The sequence below is a fragment of the Aulostomus chinensis genome, chromosome 9, assembly GCF_037954235.1.
Source record: "Aulostomus chinensis isolate RoL2024-O1b breed Wild chromosome 9, RoL_Achi_v1.0, whole genome shotgun sequence".
NCBI lineage: Eukaryota > Metazoa > Chordata > Actinopteri > Syngnathiformes > Aulostomidae > Aulostomus > Aulostomus chinensis.
This window is the reverse complement of record NC_141328.1, coordinates 1,154,840-1,173,812: the sequence shown is the minus strand read 5'-3', so window position 1 is coordinate 1,173,812 and position 18,973 is coordinate 1,154,840. Positions and strand designations below refer to the sequence as shown.

General features: G+C 48.0%; 1 protein-coding gene across 5 annotated transcripts; it reads left to right on the top strand.

The window, feature by feature from the left end:
- The first annotated feature begins 2,697 nt into the window (after positions 1 to 2,697).
- Positions 2,698 to 18,772, top strand: irak1 (interleukin-1 receptor-associated kinase 1). Of its 5 annotated transcripts, none has more exons than XM_086212956.1 (15): positions 2,698 to 3,031; positions 3,650 to 3,817; positions 6,628 to 6,750; positions 6,878 to 6,957; positions 7,064 to 7,243; positions 9,867 to 9,937; positions 10,013 to 10,124; positions 10,447 to 10,568; positions 11,268 to 11,481; positions 11,585 to 11,653; positions 11,784 to 11,871; positions 12,177 to 12,268; positions 15,372 to 16,008; positions 16,095 to 16,190; positions 16,531 to 18,771. In XM_086212956.1, the coding sequence occupies exons 1-15, from the start codon at positions 2,920 to 2,922 to the stop codon at positions 16,620 to 16,622; spliced, it is 2,256 nt and encodes a 751-aa protein (XP_086069082.1). In that variant the 5' UTR covers positions 2,698 to 2,919; the 3' UTR covers positions 16,623 to 18,771. The 5 variants fall into 5 exon arrangements, with proteins under 5 accessions (XP_086069082.1, XP_086069080.1, XP_086069083.1 ...); XM_086212954.1 differs by having other exon boundaries at positions 6,863 to 6,957; XM_086212955.1 differs by having other exon boundaries at positions 2,699 to 3,031; positions 12,174 to 12,268.
- The last annotated feature ends 201 nt before the right edge of the window (positions 18,773 to 18,973 follow it).

The following is an 18,973-nucleotide window of genomic DNA, read 5'->3' as shown; positions in this document are numbered from 1 at the left end:
TAATAATTATAAACCATTTGCATAAAATCTTCAGGTGTCACTTTGAACGCTTCTTCCGAGAAGCCGGCTGGCGAGTCTGCACCGCTTAACTGACCTCAGCGCTTGCAAATGACAGAAGAAGATCAGATGAACAAATCAGATGGGCCATCAGCCTGAAGGGGCGGGGACCTGACAGCAGGCTGTTTCTGCTCCTCTCTGGTCTCCCCATCACCTAAATACCATTAGCTAGTGCAAATGCTAATGTTATCAAATAAGCGGACGACTCATCCGTGGTTGGACTCATCCGTGGCGAGGACGAGACAGCGTACAGGGCTGAGGTAGAGAAACTGTCTCACTGGTGCTCGGACAACAACCTGACCCTGAACGTCCATAAGACCAAAGAACTCATTATGGACTTCAGGAGGAACAGACAGGACCACACCCCCCTCCTCATAAATGGAGAACAGGTGGAAACTGTCACCACCTTCAGGTTCCTGGGCACCCACATCTCCTCCGACCGCTCCTGGACCTACGATGTCAGGGCCCTGGTGAAGAAGGCTCAGCAGCGGCTGCACTTCCTGTGCGTCCTCAGGAAGAACAGCCTGGACCCTGAGCTGCTGCTGGGCTCCCACCACTCGTCCGTGGAGAGCGTCCTGACCCACAGTCTGGGAGTGTGGTACGCTGGCTCCACAGCAGAGGATGGGAGGGCGGTGCAGAAGGTCGTAAACACCGCCTGATGCCCCCGGGCAGGCGCTTCAGGTCAATTAAGTCCCGCACCAGCAGACTCACAAACACTTTTCTCTCCTGGGCCATCAGGACTGCCAACACCTACAAACAAACACAACCCTCTGGACCCCCCCCCCCCCCCATCAACAACCATCAAACTACCTCACCCTGGACTGCACCTTAATTTGTTCTCTTTACTTTAAAGTCTCATTTTTGCACCTTTCACTTTTTTTATTTACATCTTGCACATTTCTATCGTTTCTATTTTTACTGTTCTTACATTGTTATTGTTGTTTATTGTATCTTTTCTTTTGTATCTGCAATTTGTGGTGCACGGTGGCTCTGGAAGAGCGCTCTTTTTAACGATCTTCACTGTACCCCCCTGGGCAGCGACAATAAAAAGGCTCTGATTCTGATGAGCTGGCCCGCACTGAGCTGGTCACATTATTGTGCAATCAAAATACTTAACTCCTTCAAAATAAGCATCTGAAGCTCTCATGTAGATCTGACCAATCTGAACCATCACACAAGACCAAGATGGCCGCTCCCTTGTCATGGATAATCGGGTACACAACTTTTAATGGTTGAATTTCAAGTCATCCAGAACTCTTCACTAGGATCTGATAAAGTAAGTTTCTAAATTAAAAATTCAGGACATTTGTATTTTGTTTGGAAGTAATTTGACCCACTCATCTTTAGTGGGTTTGTGGTTTGTTGGAGCAGCACCTGAAGGCACCCTGAGTTCTGCGTGTGTGTGATGTCAGATTCTAGTTAGACCCTCTGACTTGCCGTAGTTCAGCTCAGACAGGGAAATGAGCAGCGTCAGTCAGTATGGGGAGAAGATCTTAATTCAGAACTTCCTGTAAAAAAGAAAAGTCCCTGAAGTGGCGGCGAGCTGGACGCCATCATGAAGAAATGAGTCAAGATACATAGAGGAAGTGAAGTGCTACACCCTGACGAGACTGAGTGCAGTATTTATATTCATCATCAAAGACATGTCATCACATTAGAAGATCATCCCATGAATGTCCCGGGGGTTCAGTCAGGATTCATGGAAGTGTTCGCTCCACCGGGGACAAACTTGGAAATGTAGAGATTCTAATGAAAAAAGTTACATCTGCTCAGAACAGGAATGGTGCCAGAGCAGATTTATTTCTGATGAAAATGAACTGAGCCAAGGCAGGTTTCTTTGTGGCCTGTTTTCACCACCAGTTTGTCTCCAGGCTTCATGGCATCATAACAACATCCTCGGCCCTCAGAGCCTCACATCGACTGAGGAGAAACTCCATAGAAAACCTTTAACAGGGAAAAATGGGAGAAACCTCAGGGTGAGGAGGGGAGGAGGATCCCTCACCAGGAGGGACAGACGTGCAGGAGATGTTGGTACAGACAAGAAAACAGTTTATAACACAGAATGGAGGAAACATGGAAATGTTAATAACATTTGCTGTTCTCCACATTTACAGACGGACCGCCAGGACCCATCTCCTCGAGGATGATGGACCTCTGGGATGATCTGAAGTGGAGACATTTCTAGCAGTGACAAAGCAGACAGAGAAATGTGGTAAAACTCGTCTACAACTTCAACAGTGAGGCTGATTGGCAGGTGATTCCTGTCCAAGTGACTGGCCCAACATTGTGATGAAACATTTCTGCGACTAAGAAGATGAATATTTTCTCTCCAATCGCAACTGTCTGATGTTTCATAAAACAAAACAAGAAGCGGGACATCAATCTCGCCACTGACCATCCAGTCCAGTCCCCAGGGGTTGATCAAACTGGTCAAAGTCTCATTAGCGGGTGATAATGTCAGCATGCCAGATATGGACGTTTCTGCAGGCATTCTCTTCAAATGAGTCCATGTCATGACGAAGGAAATAGATCCATCCAGGCTCGTCGGTTCAGACCAGCTGAACGCAGCGGTGACCCGTGACGGTGACCTCGGCTTTTATGTTTGAAGACACAACACCGGAAGTGGCCCTTATTACAGCTAACTTTTAAACGCAGTAACCGGAAGAAGCGGAGGTAAACTTCTGAGATTTTTCTGAACTTGATCGGTGCTGTGACGGGCCGCGCCGGTGTGACGCAGGGACCCGCGTGTGAACGTGCGTGTGAACGGTACCGGGACGGCAGCTCGGTGTCGGTCTGTTAGCTTGTTAGCTCTCGAACTTGAAGCTGCGAAAACTTCAGCCAGAGTTTCATTCCCATGAGAACATGTCCGGAGGAGACGTCAGAGGGGAGTTCCTCTACAACCTGCCATCCAACGTGTCCTGGAAGTTCTGCCGGGTCATGGACGGACTGTCAGACCAGGACTGGACCCGCTTTGGTGAGTTAGAACCACAACCAAGGTTGTCTTATAACTGAGAACAGCTACGACGCGCGCGCGCGTGCGTGTGTTCTTGTACTTGCTACATAGTGAGGACTAGAATACCTATTTAACCTACAGAGTGAGGACATTTTAGCCGGTCCTCACACAAACCCTCAAAGGGCCGTTTGAAGGTCAAGACTTGGTTTTAGGGTCAAGGTTAGAATCATTTTCTGGTCAGGTTTAGGGTCAAGGTATCAGGTTCAGGTTAGGTTTAGGGTCGAGGTTAGGGTCAGGCAGTCAGTGGAGATGGTCAGGGTTCAGGGGAGGGGCTAGGGAATTTATTACATCAGTGAAAGTCCTCACAAAGATATAAGTACAAGGATGTGTGTGTGTGTGTGTGTGTATGTGTTTGGGTGGGTTCATATTCGAACCAATACTGGTACCAGGAAAAGGGGGACGTACTTTCCTCACTGTAGTCATTAGAATTTGGCTCCAGCGTGACATCCAGAACCTTAAAACCAGCACCGGAGAATGCTGGACGCCAGCCGCCACCCTGAAGCAGCCCAACACCCTCAGTAAAAAACAGGCCGGGTTTGGTACTGCTGGTTTTCTCACCTTTCTGTCTGTTTCTCGCAGCCTCAGAGGTCCTTGGAGATCAAACTGACTTGCGATTGGTTGAGAGGAAAGAAAGGCGGACTGCTGCGGTGATGAACCAGTGGGAGAACAGGAACGGTCGTGTTGGCGAGCTCCTGGACTTGTTGGAATACTTACAGCTTCTACGCCCCCGAGATATCATCCTTGACTGTAAGTTCACAACCTCTGAACTTTGACCTCTAATATCTGACCTTTGCTCGAAGACATCTTACAGCAGGGGTGTCCAAACTACGGCCTGCGGGCCAACTGCAGCCCGTGGTCCGATTTTAATTGGCCCGCAGCATATTCTAAAAATATAATGGAACATGGCCCACACATGGAACTTGACTTTAACCTCTGAAGCAGCGCTGTACCGGTGGCGGTACAGCGCGTAAACAACGTCCGAATACGACGGACTTTAGCGGCAACAATGTATCCGATCATGTTGTACCTCATTCGTAACCTGGTGGTGTAACGATTAATAAAAACCCAATCTCGATGAATTAAGTGACTTGTAGCCGGAGTTGAGTTAAAATGTTGCTAGGCAACCGGCAAGCAACACCCACAAACTACCTTCATGCTCCCAACGTCATCACCTTCAAACTATCGGCATGAACTTAATCTGTAAGACTCCACGCAGTAGAATTTACTGTCTCCCTGCTGAACTCTCATCTTCAGTGTGTCGCTGGAGTGCTGGCACCACTCCACTCCTCGGTCGCCATGCTAACGTCCCCCTGTCCCTCCCTGTAGCTAGCAGCCAGTGTTGCTCTGATCTCCACGACACTCCTTCTCAGTCTCGGTGACGGTCTGCTGAACACGTCAGTAGCAGGCTGAGCCAATCAGGGCCTGGCTTGTTGAGCCGCAGGGCTGAAACCCCAACCAGACCCCAGTTTACAGAGCGGACCATGCATCACTTGATTGACACTTGACACCAGCCTATGAGATTATTTCAGAATATCAGGTAGATATTCTTTTAGCCAATAAACAGACGAAAAAAACGGTACTGAGCATGAGGGGATCAGGTTTCATGGGCACCAACAGGAGGCTTGCGCACCGGCGTGCGTCAAGTTAGCTTGGCTGCGTAAAGCAGCGCTGTAGTCCTTGAAGCCGTGAACGCGGCAGAGCGAGAAAAGATGGCCAGGAAGGGATTTTTCGGCAGAGGAAGAGGCTGAAATGGTGCTTCAGCTGCCCGCTTCGGACACTCGGACACCTGCGGTTGACCGGGCAGACATCCAGCGGTGTTTGCAGGAGTGGACCCAGACTTGGAGCTATGAGGGACCGATCCAGATGTTCCAGATGTGTGTTCATGGACCAACAATCAATAGTAGGCTGCGCTGTGTTTGAAACGCTGTTGTTTACTTGTCTTTACTTCTGCCGGCCAGTCAGCAGCCGGATTTGCATGAGGAATGTGTGAAGTAAATGCGTCAGGGGGGGGAGGGTCAATTAATTAATAATTCATATGTTAATAAGCCTTAGTATCTAATAAATTAGTACTCATTAATTCAAGTCGATAACATTTGCTAACAAACGTTAGTTGGTGTGCTAATAAGCCCAATAACCTATTAGCATAGCAGGCCTGACACGTCCTCATCCCTCCCCCCTTCTTCAGTGCTGTGAGGGCATCACCAGACTGACTCAGGAGCAACCTGAGCTTTGAGAGGAGCTGCCAACCCTTTTCCAAAGAAAATAAATGAAAAAAACATTGTGGAAAGCTGTGTTTTTTCTTTTCTTCAAGTCTCTTCAATTATCAAGCATAATTAACCTACAATGGATCGATTTTGCTAACTTTAATACACTATCACTTCTAGTGTGTGGCCCGTCTGTTTGTATATTTTCTTGTATGTGGCCCACAGTGAAAAAAGTTTGGACACCCCTGTCTTTCAGGGTATTGCTTTTCCTCCAAGCGGAAGTGATTTTTGAACTTCCTGTCTGTCTCTATCTATGTGCACAAGTAAAGAGGAAGAGTGATGTGGTGAGCAGACACCATGAATGGCTATGAAATGTGTTAACTTGTTGCTATGACAGGCAAAGTAACCACCGGGAGTATATGTTAGAGGGGTAGTGAATTAAACTCATAAAAGAATGCCACGAACCAACAGCAGGGAGAGACTGGGACTGTACGAGGTTACTGTGGCAACAAGTCTGGAATGTCCACAACTGACCTGCTCTCCCAAGTGAGCAGCTTGAAATTACCACCTGAAAATGGTTGCATGAACTGGAGATTAGCATGTCATTGATGAAGAATTGTAGTCCAACAGGAAGTGATCCTGTCAGGGAGGATGTCAAGTTGTAGTCCAACAGGAAGTGGTCATAGCCTGGTTGCTCCACCAACAGGAAGTGGTCATAGCCTGGTTGCTCCACCAACAGGAAGTGGTCATCTCCTGGTTCCTCCACCAACAGGAAGTGGTCATAGCCTGGTTCCTCCCCCAACAGGAAGTGGTCATAGCCTGGTTCCTCCCCCAGCAGCCAATAGGATCGCTCTATGTGATTGTGGTGATTGAACCAGTAAATCAGCTCTGGTGAACAAAAGTTGATGATCTTCCAGGTTCAGTTCATCAAGATCATCTTCACTAATGAACCCTCTGATGATGCTGGAAGCCTGGACGCTACGTTAGCAGTGCTAAGCTAACATTAGCCTAGGAAGGAGCTACACCAGGGTCACATGACTTCAAGGTCACCACCACTAAGCTTCAGGCTTCTTGTGTTTCCCCCTGATGACCTTTAATGACCTCCAGGACCTCTGTAGGCTCCTCTAGACTCTTGTTAGCAACCCAGGTTTTTAAGACTCCACCACTCCAACATCCACCGGTCTGGTGTTTACTGGTGGATCTGATGTAGAACTGAACCTCCACCATCCACCAGTCTGGTGTTTACTGGTGGATCTGATGTAGAAAAACTTCAACTTCAACGCTCCAAGTAGCCATTCAGTCTTTCTCTGAGTTCCCCACAGAGAGGAAATCACCTGTCTGATTGATCTACAGGGACGGCCAGTGTGAGGTCTCCTCCCCCTCCTCCTCCAGTCTCTGTCCCGCAATTCTTCCCTCCTCCTCCTGTATCATTGTCAGCTCCACTGACACTAACTGCCTGCTCACTCAGCACGACAGGTAACACACACACACTTACCTGGTCAGGATGAGTGACAACATACAATGACAACATTAATCGATGTTTCCATGTAAAATATCTCAATTTACCTCTGAATGTGACATGATGAAGACATGTGCTCGCTAGACAAAGGAGGAGGCAGAACACTACCTGGACCTGCTCCACCCCCATCTATTTTAAAGTCTGTTCCACATGAATGCGCCCAGGTAACCATCAATAACCATTCATCAGCAGCGATGGATCGTCACAAATCAATCAAGTTAACTATGTAAAGAGAAAATACTTCAGTAAGGTGAACATCTCCCCTTCCAGACCTCAATCAGAGTGGCGTGCGGCAACCAAAGTGGCGGTGTGATGTGCTGGTCATATGAAGAGGTGCATGCTGGGACAGAGGGGTTCGCCCCCTCCCTGCAGGTGGGGGAGGGGGGATTTGGTGTCGTGTACAGAGCTTTGCTGAGGAACACGGACTGCGCCGTCAAAAGACTCAAACAGGTCAGTGACAGGATGTGGGCTGTGATTGGTCAGTGTTGTTGTTGTTGACAGGATGTGGGCTGTGATTGGTCAGTGTTGTTGTTGTTGACAGGATGTGGGCTGTGATTGGTCAGTGTTGTTGTTGTTGACAGGATGTGGGCTGTGATTGGTCAGTGTTGTTGTTGACAGGATGTGGGCTGTGATTGGTCAGTGTTGTTGTTGACAGGATGTGGGCTGTGATTGGTCAGTGTTGTTGTTGACAGGATGTGGGCTGTGATTGGTCAGTGTTGTTGTTGTTGACAGGATGTGGGCTGTGATTGGTCAGTGTTGTTGTTGACAGGATGTGGGCTGTGATTGGTCAGTGTTGTTGTTGACAGAATGTGGGCTGTGATTGGTCAGTGTTGTTGTTGTTGACAGGATGTGGGCTGTGATTGATCATAGTTGTTGTTGACAGAATGTGGGCTGTGATTGGTCAGTGTTGTTGTTGTTGACAGGATGTGGGCTGTGATTGGTCAGTGTTGTTGTTGACAGGATGTGGGCTGTGATTGGTCAGTGTTGTTGTTGTTGACAGGATGTGGGCTGTGATTGGTCAGTGTTGTTGTTGTTGACAGGATGTTGGCTGTGATTGGTCAGTGTTGTTGCTGACAGGATGTGGGCTGTGATTGGTCAGTGTTGTTGTTGACAGGATGTGGGCTGTGATAGGTCAGTGTTGTTGTTGACAGGATGTGGGCTGTGATTGGTCAGTGTTGTTGTTGACAGGATGTGGGCTGTGATTGGTCAGTGTTGTTGTTGACAGGATGTGGGCTGTGATAGGTCAGTGTTGTTGTTGACAGGATGTGGGCTGTGATTGGTCAGTGTTGTTGTTGTTGACAGGATGTGGGCTGTGATTGGTCTTTGTTGTTGTTGACAGGATGTGGGCTGTGATTGGTCTTTGTTGTTGTTGACAGGATGTGGGCTGTGATTGGTCATAGTTGTTGTTGACAGGATGTGGGCTGTGATTGGTCAGTGTTGTTGTTGTTGACAGAATGTGGGCTGTGATTGGTCAGTGTTGTTGTTGTTGACAGGATGTGGGCTGTGATTGGTCAGTGTTGTTGTTGTTGTTGACAGGATGTGGGCTGTGATTGGTCAGTGTTGTTGTTGTGGACAGGATGTGGGCTGTGATTGGTCAGTGTTGTTGTTGACAGGATGTGGGCTGTGATTGGTCAGTGTTGTTGTTGTTGACAGGATGTGGGCTGAGATTGGTCAGTGTTGTTGTTGACAGGATGTGGGCTGTGATTGGTCAGTGTTGTTGTTGACAGGATGTGGGCTGTGATTGGTCATAGTTGTTGTTGACAGGATGTGGGCTGTGATTGGTCAGTGTTGTTGTTGTTGACAGAATGTGGGCTGTGATTGGTCAGTGTTGTTGTTGTTGACAGGATGTGGGCTGTGATTGGTCAGTGTTGTTGTTGACAGGATGTGGGCTGTGATTGGTCAGTGTTGTTGTTGTTTACAGAATGTGGGCTGTGATTGGTCAGTGTTGTTGTTGACAGGATGTGGGCTGTGATTGGTCAGTGTTGTTGTTGACAGGATGTGGGCTGAGATTGGTCATTGTTGTTGTTGTTGACAGGATGTGGGCTGTGATTGGTCTTTGTTGTTGTTGTTGACAGGATGTGGGCTGTGATTGGTCATTGTTGTTGTTGACAGAATGTGGGCTGTGATTGGTCTTTGTTGTTGTTGTTGACAGGATGTGGGCTGTGATTGGTCAGTGTTGTTGTTGACAGGATGTGGGCTGTGATTGATCATAGTTGTTGTTGACAGAATGTGGGCTGTAATTGATCAGTGTTGTTGTTGTTGTTGACAGGATGTGGGCTGTGATTGGTCAGTGTTGTTGTTGACAGGATGTGGGCTGTGATTGGTCAGTGTTGTTGTTGACAGGATGTGGGCTGTGATTGGTCAGTGTTGTTGTTGTTGACAGGATGTGGGCTGTGATTGGTCAGTGTTGTTGTTGACAGGATGTGGGCTGTGATTGGTCAGTGTTGTTGTTGTTGACAGGATGTGGGCTGTGATTGGTCAGTGTTGTTGTTGTTGACAGGATGTGGGCTGTGATTGGTCAGTGTTGTTGTTGACAGGATGTGGGCTGTGATTGGTCAGTGTTGTTGTTGACAGGATGTGGGCTGTGATTGGTCAGTGTTGTTGTTGTTGTTGACAGGATGTGGGCTGTTATTGGTCAGTGTTGTTGTTATGGACAGGATGTGGGCTGTGATTGGTCAGTGTTGTTGTTGACAGGATGTGGGCTGTGATTGGTCAGTGTTGTTGTTGTTGACAGGATGTGGGCTGAGATTGGTCAGTGTTGTTGTTGTTGACAGGATGTGGGCTGTGATTGGTCAGTGTTGTTGTTGTTGACAGGATGTGGGCTGAGATTGGTCAGTGTTGTTGTTGACAGGATGTGGGCTGTGATTGGTCAGTGTTGTTGTTGACATGATGTGGACTGTGATTGGTCAGTGTTGTTGTTGACAGGATGTGGGCTGTGATTGGTCAGTGTTGTTGTTGACAGGATGTGGGCTGTGATTGGTCAGTGTTGTTGTTGACATGATGTGGACTGTGATTGGTCAGTGTTGTTGTTGACAGGATGTGGGCTGTGATTGGTCAGTGTTGTTGTTGACAGGATGTGGGCTGTCTGATGGACTGGAAGGTGCTGAAGGAAACCTTTGAGACTGAAGTGGTCAAACTATCAAAGTGAGTCCCTCCTCCTCCTCATCTCATCATCATCAAGGTGACGTGGAGATGATTAAGTCATGTTGTGCTGCTCAGGTTCAGACACCCTAACATTGTGGATCTGCTGGGTTTCTGTGAGGGACAAGGATCCGTGTGTCTGATCTACAGCTACATGGAGAACCGCTCACTGGAGGACCAGCTGCACTGTGTGAGACACCTCGGGAACAACTCAGTGTTTATGATTCTGATAACAGATACACACACATACCACAGCGTAACACAAACACACACACTGATGCAACAGCTCAGAATGAGAGTTGCTGCTTGTTTCAGACTGATGGCATCATCATCATCATCATCATCATCATTGTCCCTTCATTGATGTTTGGACATCAAATGTACATGAGTCCGTCGGTTCATCTGGTATTAAATTAATTTGTGTGTGTGCGTGTGTGTGTGTGTGTGCGTGCGCATGTGTGTGTGTGCGTGCGTGCGTGCGTGTGTGTGTGTGTGTGTGGGCGGGTGGGCAGGTGTCTGGCGCCCTCTCCTGGTGTCAGAGGGTCAGCGTGGTTAAAGATGCCTCAGCAGCTCTCCAGTTCCTCCACTCGCCTCCTGAGGGTCACACACCCGTCATCCACGGAGATGTAAAGAGGTCAACTATCATGACTTGACTCCTTCAAAACTTAAGTTTTTCTGAACAAACAAACGTGGAAAAAAAGAAGTAACAGTTGATAGTAAGAATAAAAATGTAACATTAGAAACTGGCTAGTTTAGTGAGGACAGTGCTACAAACAAACCGTGATGAGATCAGACCAAAGATCTGATGCAGAGAGAAATTCACAACACTACACGCAACTAGCAGCTTGTTGTCATGGCAACAGACATGACAAATCATGACTTCTTTCTTTTTCCAAATCACCATCGTGATTTTGTTACTTCAGCGTAATTTTTATTTTGTTTATGACGGTGAAAGCTGTTGTCATACAGACGGGAGTTGTTTTCATGTCCAGGTGATGTTGTGAACACGGACATGACGCCTTTTTGTTTTCTGACATATCTGATGAGTTATTTAGTCATGTTGATGAAGGACAGAAAAATAATTGCAGGTTGTATGTGTGTGTTTTCTAGTGCGGGTAAAATGACCTTGGTGGTCCAAACGCATCATTGCAGGAGCTCTCACTGATACTCCAACTTGTCACTGTCCTCTGATACTCAGGACGTCATGTCACTGATGTGTTTTACGTGTCATGTGATCTCTTAAGATGATGGAGAGAGTCCCCGGGCTTCCATCACGTCTGCTGCTTCTGCCTCTAGGAAACAGACCTCAATGATTCCTCTCTTTGGGTTGTAGTTCAAACATCCTGCTGGACCGCCACCTGGTGGCAAAGCTGGGGGACTTTGGTCTGGCTCGCTTTGTGTCTAGCGGCTCACCAGCACTCTCGCCATCTAAGACAGCATCAATCGGTAAAACGGCAAAAGTAAGAGGAACGCTGGCGTACCTTCCTGATGAATATGTGAGGAATGGAGAACTGGGAACAGTCACTGATGTTTACAGCTTCGGAGTGGTGAGACGCTGCAGGGGCTGATGGGAATTGTAGTCAGAGCTGATGAAGCTTTAACTGCATGACACCTATCCTCACCTGGTGATCCACCTGATGTGTGTTGTAGGTGTTGTTGGAGGTTTTGACAGGCCGGCGAGCTCTGGAGAGGGACAGGAAGTCAGGAGACGTATACCTGGTTAGGGGACACACACACACACACACACACACACACACACACACACAAGTGCAGGCAGTTGCACTGGGCCTTCTGCTCCACGATTGCAGGCATTTGTGTATTTGTGGGTGAGTTGTTGTTGTGTCTCTAGAAGGATGTGGTGGACAAGGTTCAGGACAGTCCGACTGGGTCGTGTGCAGCAGCTTGGAGTAAACAGCTTGACCGCCGGCTGATCTCAGGTCAGTACTGTCGCATTATCATCACATGACACTGATGAGCGGAGTTCTAAGCAGCTGTTTGTCTTTGTGTCCTGCTCAGTACAACATTCATTCCTATTCGCCCCGTCGTCACTTCCCCTCACATGGATCATGTTCCTGTCCAACCTTAAATGGGACATAATTTTTACCTCTTTGTCCAAACTCTGTTTGATGTTCTGATCAGCTGTAGATTTAGATCATAAATATCAAATAATCAGACATGTGGCGTGACACGTGTTTCTGTCTCTACTGCTGTATTCATTAAAGTTGTGTTGGGTCATCAGCAGGCGCCACGGAGCCGTCTGGATCCATGGAGACTGTGTCTCTGGCATGCAGGTGTCTGGACAAGAAGAGAAAGAAGAGACCACTGATGATTGAGGTGACACAATCTTGTCAATCACACTTGTCAATCAAGAGCTCAAACATCAGCATGGAGCCAGCTGGAGCTGTTGGTCCTACTGGCCACGCCCCCATCATCAGTACACAACCTCTAAAAGCCTCTCTCTCACACACACACACACACACACACAGTCTGGGCCTGTCTGCAGTGGACGAGACTCTCACCAGGCAGCAGCAGCGGCGTCGGGTGGTCGTGAACAGAGGGATGATTGAAGCGTAGCTTTAGTCTGTGAGGCTCGCCCTGAGATGCAGTTTCTGTTTGTATGAAGCCCAAAGTTTGGTGGTGGTGGTGGTGGTGGTGGTGGTGGTTCCACCTCCCCGTGGAGCAGAGAGCGCTTCCTAGTGCTACATGCTAAAGCTAGAATGAACGGGGCTGCCAGGGCCGCTAATGTTGGCTGGTTTAAAGCAGCCTTCTAGTAATCTAGCATGTTATGAAGAAAACCCTGTCCATTTGTGGACGGGGGGCAGGTGGAGTGCTTTGACCCGTGTTTGTGGGACTGGGAAACACGGGAGTCCTCAGACCTGCTGCTGTTCCCTGTCTAAGCAACACACCTGGATACTTTAACCAATAACAGCAGCTGAAGCCAACATGGAGGACATGAGGTCGTTCACATGGAAGTCAAGTGTGCTTTTATTTAGTTTATCCTGTTTTATTGTGATACAATACTCCTATTGTGGGCCAGTGTGTTGTCTGCTTCTGCAACAGAATAATAAAAGTAAAAGGTAGAGAGAGAAAAAGAGGGGAAACTCCCCTTTGAAGGTGGATCAGTTCAGTGCTTCATTCTAACACTGGAGTGGCCTCTTCAGTACACACACATCTTTGTTGAGAGGATCCCTGATATTTGACTGAAACCTTTGAGTTTTGGTGGACTAAAACTATCAAGGATAGAAATGACGAACATGGGACTAGAACTAAGAAGCATTTAGTCCAAAGACTGAGACTGAGACTAAATCTGCCAAAAACAACCCTGTCGTGCACAAATATTTTCAACTCGGCGTGACCTTGCAGTGCAGCACGGTGGACCTGGAAGGGTCGCAGGACTGTTGGACATTCTGACGGGTGTCTAAGGACACACAGCCACGTATTCATTTGAATATAAATAAATCAAAATAGCAGCGATGGCAGTCTGATCTCTGAGACATGGTGACATGGGGGCGGAGTCATCTCCTTGCTGAGCAGCTACACCGCGTCACACTCATGTAATAAGTTCCTGTCAGATGAAGAAATCTGTGTCCGTCCGAGTCACGTGTCTCCTTGCCGGCTTGATGGATTCATATGAAACATCACATGACCTCAGAGAACCCCCCTCCCCCACAGAGAGTGACAATGCCAATAATCACCATCATTGATCGTTCAGTCGTTTGATCCAGATCTGGTTGTCCTGCGTCCGCTGACGGCGCCGCTCTTCCATCAGGACCTTCGTCGTGGTGGGAGGTGGAACTGGTGTGCATCAACGTGACGGTGACGTGTTTCCACAGTGGTTACGCCTCTATGTTGTTGTCACATAGCAACCACAACCCTACCAGACACGTTGGTCACACAAACATGTAACATGGGCGTGTCAGAAGCATGTAGGCCGACTACACGCGTGTTTCTAAACAGGAACATAGAAGTAAGACACTCACTGATCCGGACTCACACTTTCTTCAGGTCCTATTCTGACTCCTCCTGGTACATGTCACATCCTCAAGTACTCATTCTGATGTCATTACGCAGTACTTTTACTTCTTTATAATTGAGTTCGGCTGCACCCCAACGTGAACTCTTTCACTCCAAAAGCATCAACAGACATTTGTAAAGGCCTCCAAGCCTCCAGGACAGAGTCAGGACTCTACAGGTCCCCTGGTTCTTAGTCTGCTCCTGTAAACTGCTCTGAGGTCTGCAGCCTCACTACCAGCACACCACCACACTCTTAGTGTAGTTCTCATGCACTTGTGCCCAGGTATGGTTGACCAGTATTCAATTCACGATGAACTCTGCAACAGAGTAGGAGCGCAGGTTCAACAGAGCATTGAACCTACACCCAAACAGGTGAGGATGCAGCGCAGCGTCAGGCTGCCGCAGGACGGACGGCTGTCACCATCAATGGAGGAACTTGCAGGAGAAAGCAAGTCGGGTGTCTGTGAGGTTCTGATCAGGGTATTATTGGATGTTCTGACGTTCACAATGGTGCTCCTGTGTCTCCTCCATGCAGCCACGCCCTTCTACCATTCATCCATCAATGACAGTCTCCGTGAATCAAGTGCATATTGAAACATCCACTGGTGTTTGGTGATGACTGCAGCCCTGTTGGCCATGTAGAGTATCAGATTTCAATCTTAACCACATATTCCAACTCCCCTTTATTTCACTGTTAGGTTCTGGAGATCAGGTGACGTGGAGGTTTCAATCTCCAGGGCAGAGAAGTTCGTCCTCTCAGCTGCGTTATGTTTCTCTGTGTTGTAAAATCAAGGGGCTCCAGGCTTCCCAAACCAGAGGACATTTGGGCGTGACATTTATATGACGATTGTCGTCTGTCAGTGCATTGATGAACAGCAGGTCACTTGTATGCCTTGGTCAGTGAGGTGTAGCCAGTTTAACAAACCCCTCCTGAGCCCAGTGGTATGCTCATTCCTGGGCTCAGATGTACGCCAGGTTCGATGCTCAATTGATAAGTGAGGGCCGTTGTCATCTTGAATGTTCTGTCAGAGGATCAACCTCGCGTTCCTCTAAGTGTGATGCTGACATGAACATGTGTGAACCACCAGGAATGGTAATTCAAATGGATTGAACAGGAACGAGACCACCAGCACTTGAAACACAATGATTTTCCTTTTGTGTTTGCAGAAAACAACAATGTTGGCTCTGACAGGTTGTAACTGGAGTTTGCTTTGTCGTGAATTTTACCTTCTGATTATGCACTGCCCACTAACCGTGACAAGTGTCTGGAAGACTTGAGAAGTTACCAGGATGTTGTCTTAGATTCTCATTGAGCCTGCAGCCTTAGGGGGGCGGCAAGAGTCTGGTAGAAAGTGATTGCTTGGGCGTTCCTCAGGGTTCTTGCTCGGATCCTCGTCCGCTCTTAACTTTGTCCTCCTCACAGGTGTTTGACAAACTTCAGGATATCTACAACATTACAAGGATTAGCAGCTCCTCGCCCCTCATCCAACCTTCCTCTCATCGTCCTCCCTCCTCCCAGTCCTTGTCCAGAGCCACTCAGTCATTGGACTCCAATGTGGAAGCTCTGTCCCACCAGTTCTCCAAACTGGATCCTCTGGAGTACAGTTACCAGCCTCCTTCATCCTCTGCCTTATGCCCACCCCCATCTTCTCACCCACTCCAGTTCTCCTCCTCCATCCCTGCTTTGACCTCCACCTCCCTTCCTGCTCCATCCGCCTCCTCTACCTCATTCGACGGCCCATGTGAAACTGATGAGAGTCGAGGCCTCTCACAGTATGACATTCACTCCCAGATCTCAGGATCTTCCAGGAACCATATCAGATCTCATGGTACAGGGTCCAGGTCTCTGCCAACCAGAGACCAGCATCATAGACCAGCTTGGCCCCCTGAGTCTCAGGTCAGCCAGCCATCTCTGCCGACTGAGGACCTGTACGATCATCCTCTGCCCAGCAACTGTGTCTCGCAGGAGGGAGGCGAGCTGGGACCGGACTCAAGAGGAGTGACCACCGCTGTCCCACAGTGTCCATCTCCTGGGGAGCCACTGAAGTCATTGCCCTCAGGTAGGCTGACACCTATTTGAAGAACAGATGGAAGCTTGTTCAGGTTCTAGTTTCGACATCGTCATTGAATCTCTGTCCGTGTTCAGCTGTCATGAATCCCAGTGAGCAGCAGCTCCTGGAGAGCAGAGCTCAGCTCGAGGGCGGAAGGATCCGGACTCGGGAACCTCTGTTGTTGGATCTCAGTACGTCAAAGATTATTCAATATTGAGCCTCTTTGAATGTCAACGTGATTTTTCTTTCTAAAATCTGATAATGTAACATTTCATTTCTCTGTCTCTGAGCTGCTCTCATCTTGTTTAATCTTGTCTGTCTCAGTTTCTCTGGTTCCGCCTCATAAATTCTTGTGGGTGTGACCCAGTTTTGTCAGCTGATCTGAAATGGCGCCCCCTATAATATTGCAATGAAAGTTTCACTCCTCCCCTCTTCTATGTAGCTTCTGTCTCACCACACTTCCGCTCAGCTCCTCGTGTCTCATGTGATTGTGTTCGACCTTCATCTTCGTCTCTCCTTGTCTTTCACCAGACACAGAGAGGAGCTCTGCGGTGTTCCGAGGGCCTGAGGAGAGCGACGAACTGGATTATTTACCTCCTGCTAAGTCACTGACTGACTGCTGATGACCGATGTCTGCTGGACTGAAGGTGGACTGTCTCCCATCAACTGAACTCTCTTATGGTGGTGGTTGCAGAATAAACCTGCGGACGATGGAGCACACAAGGATATTTTCCGTTAGCATTTTCTGGTGATGTTCTTGTTGCACCTGCCAGTGAAGACCTGACCATCCTCCCAAGAGCTGGAGTCACTCGTCTTCATTCGAGTGACTCCAGCTCAAAACCGTTTCCTTCGTGTCAATGTTCCTGGTAAATGTGGCCAAAGTTTCAAACCATCAGGTCGGCGCATGTTCATGTCCCTCGGAATGCTAAATTTTCAACCCCACAGATTTTTTGTTGGATCTGGATTTCAGCAGATTTCCCCTCAGACAGAAAGCTGGCGTCCCACTCCAGCTCTCAGCTAGCAGGTACTTAGCTGACGTGTATCGATGTGGTCAGAACATTCGTTCAGGCCTCAAAGTTAAGTTCAGTTTACAACCCCACATCAGCTGATGATCAGCTGACCCAGGCCAGCCCATTCAGCTCGCTCCTTCCACACATTCAGCTGACTGTCGTCGTTCAAGGCTTCATGTCGCCTCCTTCACATGCTGTTATAGGAGCATTTTGACCAAAGGGCCTGGTAGGTGAGCTTGAAGGCAGCTGTGGCTGACTGTTGTCTGTGCTGCCCCCATGGTACTGAAGCCTCAGGAAGATCATCCAGATCCTTCCTTTGTGTTTCCATCTCACACCACAGTTGAGTGATGTGAGATGGAAATGACAGTGACCTTGCAGCTGCATATTCAAGTTCTCAGCCAATCAGAAATGTTCAGCACTGCCACTACTCTCCCAAGCAGGGGCTTTTTGGTGGTAGATTCCCGGACTAAATTTAGACCCTGGTTTATGGGAATTAAATACACAAAGTTCCTGGCTAAATTTCAGTTGTGTGGCTGGAAAGGCAGGGAGGTCCCAGAGTAGAACTGTACCACCACATTGAACTCACTGTGGGGGACAATTGGGTTGGCGACGGTGTTCCTGGGTGAAGAGCCAAAACGGCACAACTAACTGTGATGATGACCTCATCAACCATTTCAGTGATCATGTGACTGCAGACCTCCAGCCACTGGGGTACCAGCAACATGCTAATCATGCTAAAAGGGCGAATGTGCTCAGGGTGAAGTCAGCTGCTTCTGGTAGCATCAGACCTGGGGGAGTTTGAGGATGGTGAAGCTGTCAGCTGTTGATGGGGGTGCTGCCAGCAGGAAGCTCAAGTTTAAAGTTGTCATGAATAAATAGATGGAAAATAAATCCATTGAGATGTTGCTTTTATGACTGAGTGAGCGACGCCTGGACCTGCAGTGTCTGGATCGATGTCTTTGTTCCTCTCACCAGCGCGAACAAGAAAACATCTGGAAGGATGAAGTTGTTGTCAGAACTGCTGCCATGAGGGGAGGCGCGACTCGCCCACTCAGCTCTGCTGCTTCTGATTTCAGCAGCTTCAGCCCCATTTTGAGTGGTTAGCATGTTCCTGATGCCACTCGTCGTGCAACCTGGGGGGAAAGAATCAAACATGTTGGCACCTTGTCCCATAAATCAAGCAGTTGAAGCTCAAGATTTATTTCTTAACTGGTACAATCATGAAATAATTCCAGATGTCAATCAGTGTTACAAGATAATTTCTATAAATGTTTATTATTCACCCCGCCTTGTTTCTCTCTCCGTGTGAGAGGTCTTCTAGCAGGCTGCCAGCGCCAGATTCAGGTGCTGCTGTGTTGGAATGGGAAGCCTCCTCACCTGAGGTGGCCAGGCCTGAGGTGAGGAGGGGCTGATCCTTGACTGCAGCTTTGTTGACATTTTTACATCCTAGAAATCAACATATGACATGGAGGCTGTCATCCCAGGATAACCCAGCAGCTCAAACGAATCCAGTCCAACAAAAATACATTCATTTTACATGTTAATGATTGTTAATCGCCTGAAGGACAGCCCCCCCCCCCCCCCCCAAACAGGATAAGAGGTAGAAAATGGATTGGTGGATTTTTTCAATGTTTCTTTTTTAAAATGTCAGGCTTTTGATTTGACAAATTAGTGAATACAAAGTTTAAAACTCCATTCTAATTCTCTGGTGCCAAGAAAGCAGGGGAGTGAATACAACAGTGTGTAATTAAAGCAGTAATATTTGCTACAGACTCCAACTTCCAGTGCTTTGAAATTCACACTAGATTTAAGTTAGTTAGCATGAGCAATAATACGAAAACTGGAGGTTCACAGCAGCTTTATTAATTATTGGATGGTGGTTTTCTGGAGTTTTATACAGCAAAGTAGACACATTTTCATGTTGTGGACCATCTGAAGTGATGCGCCTCCATCCAGTTCGTCAA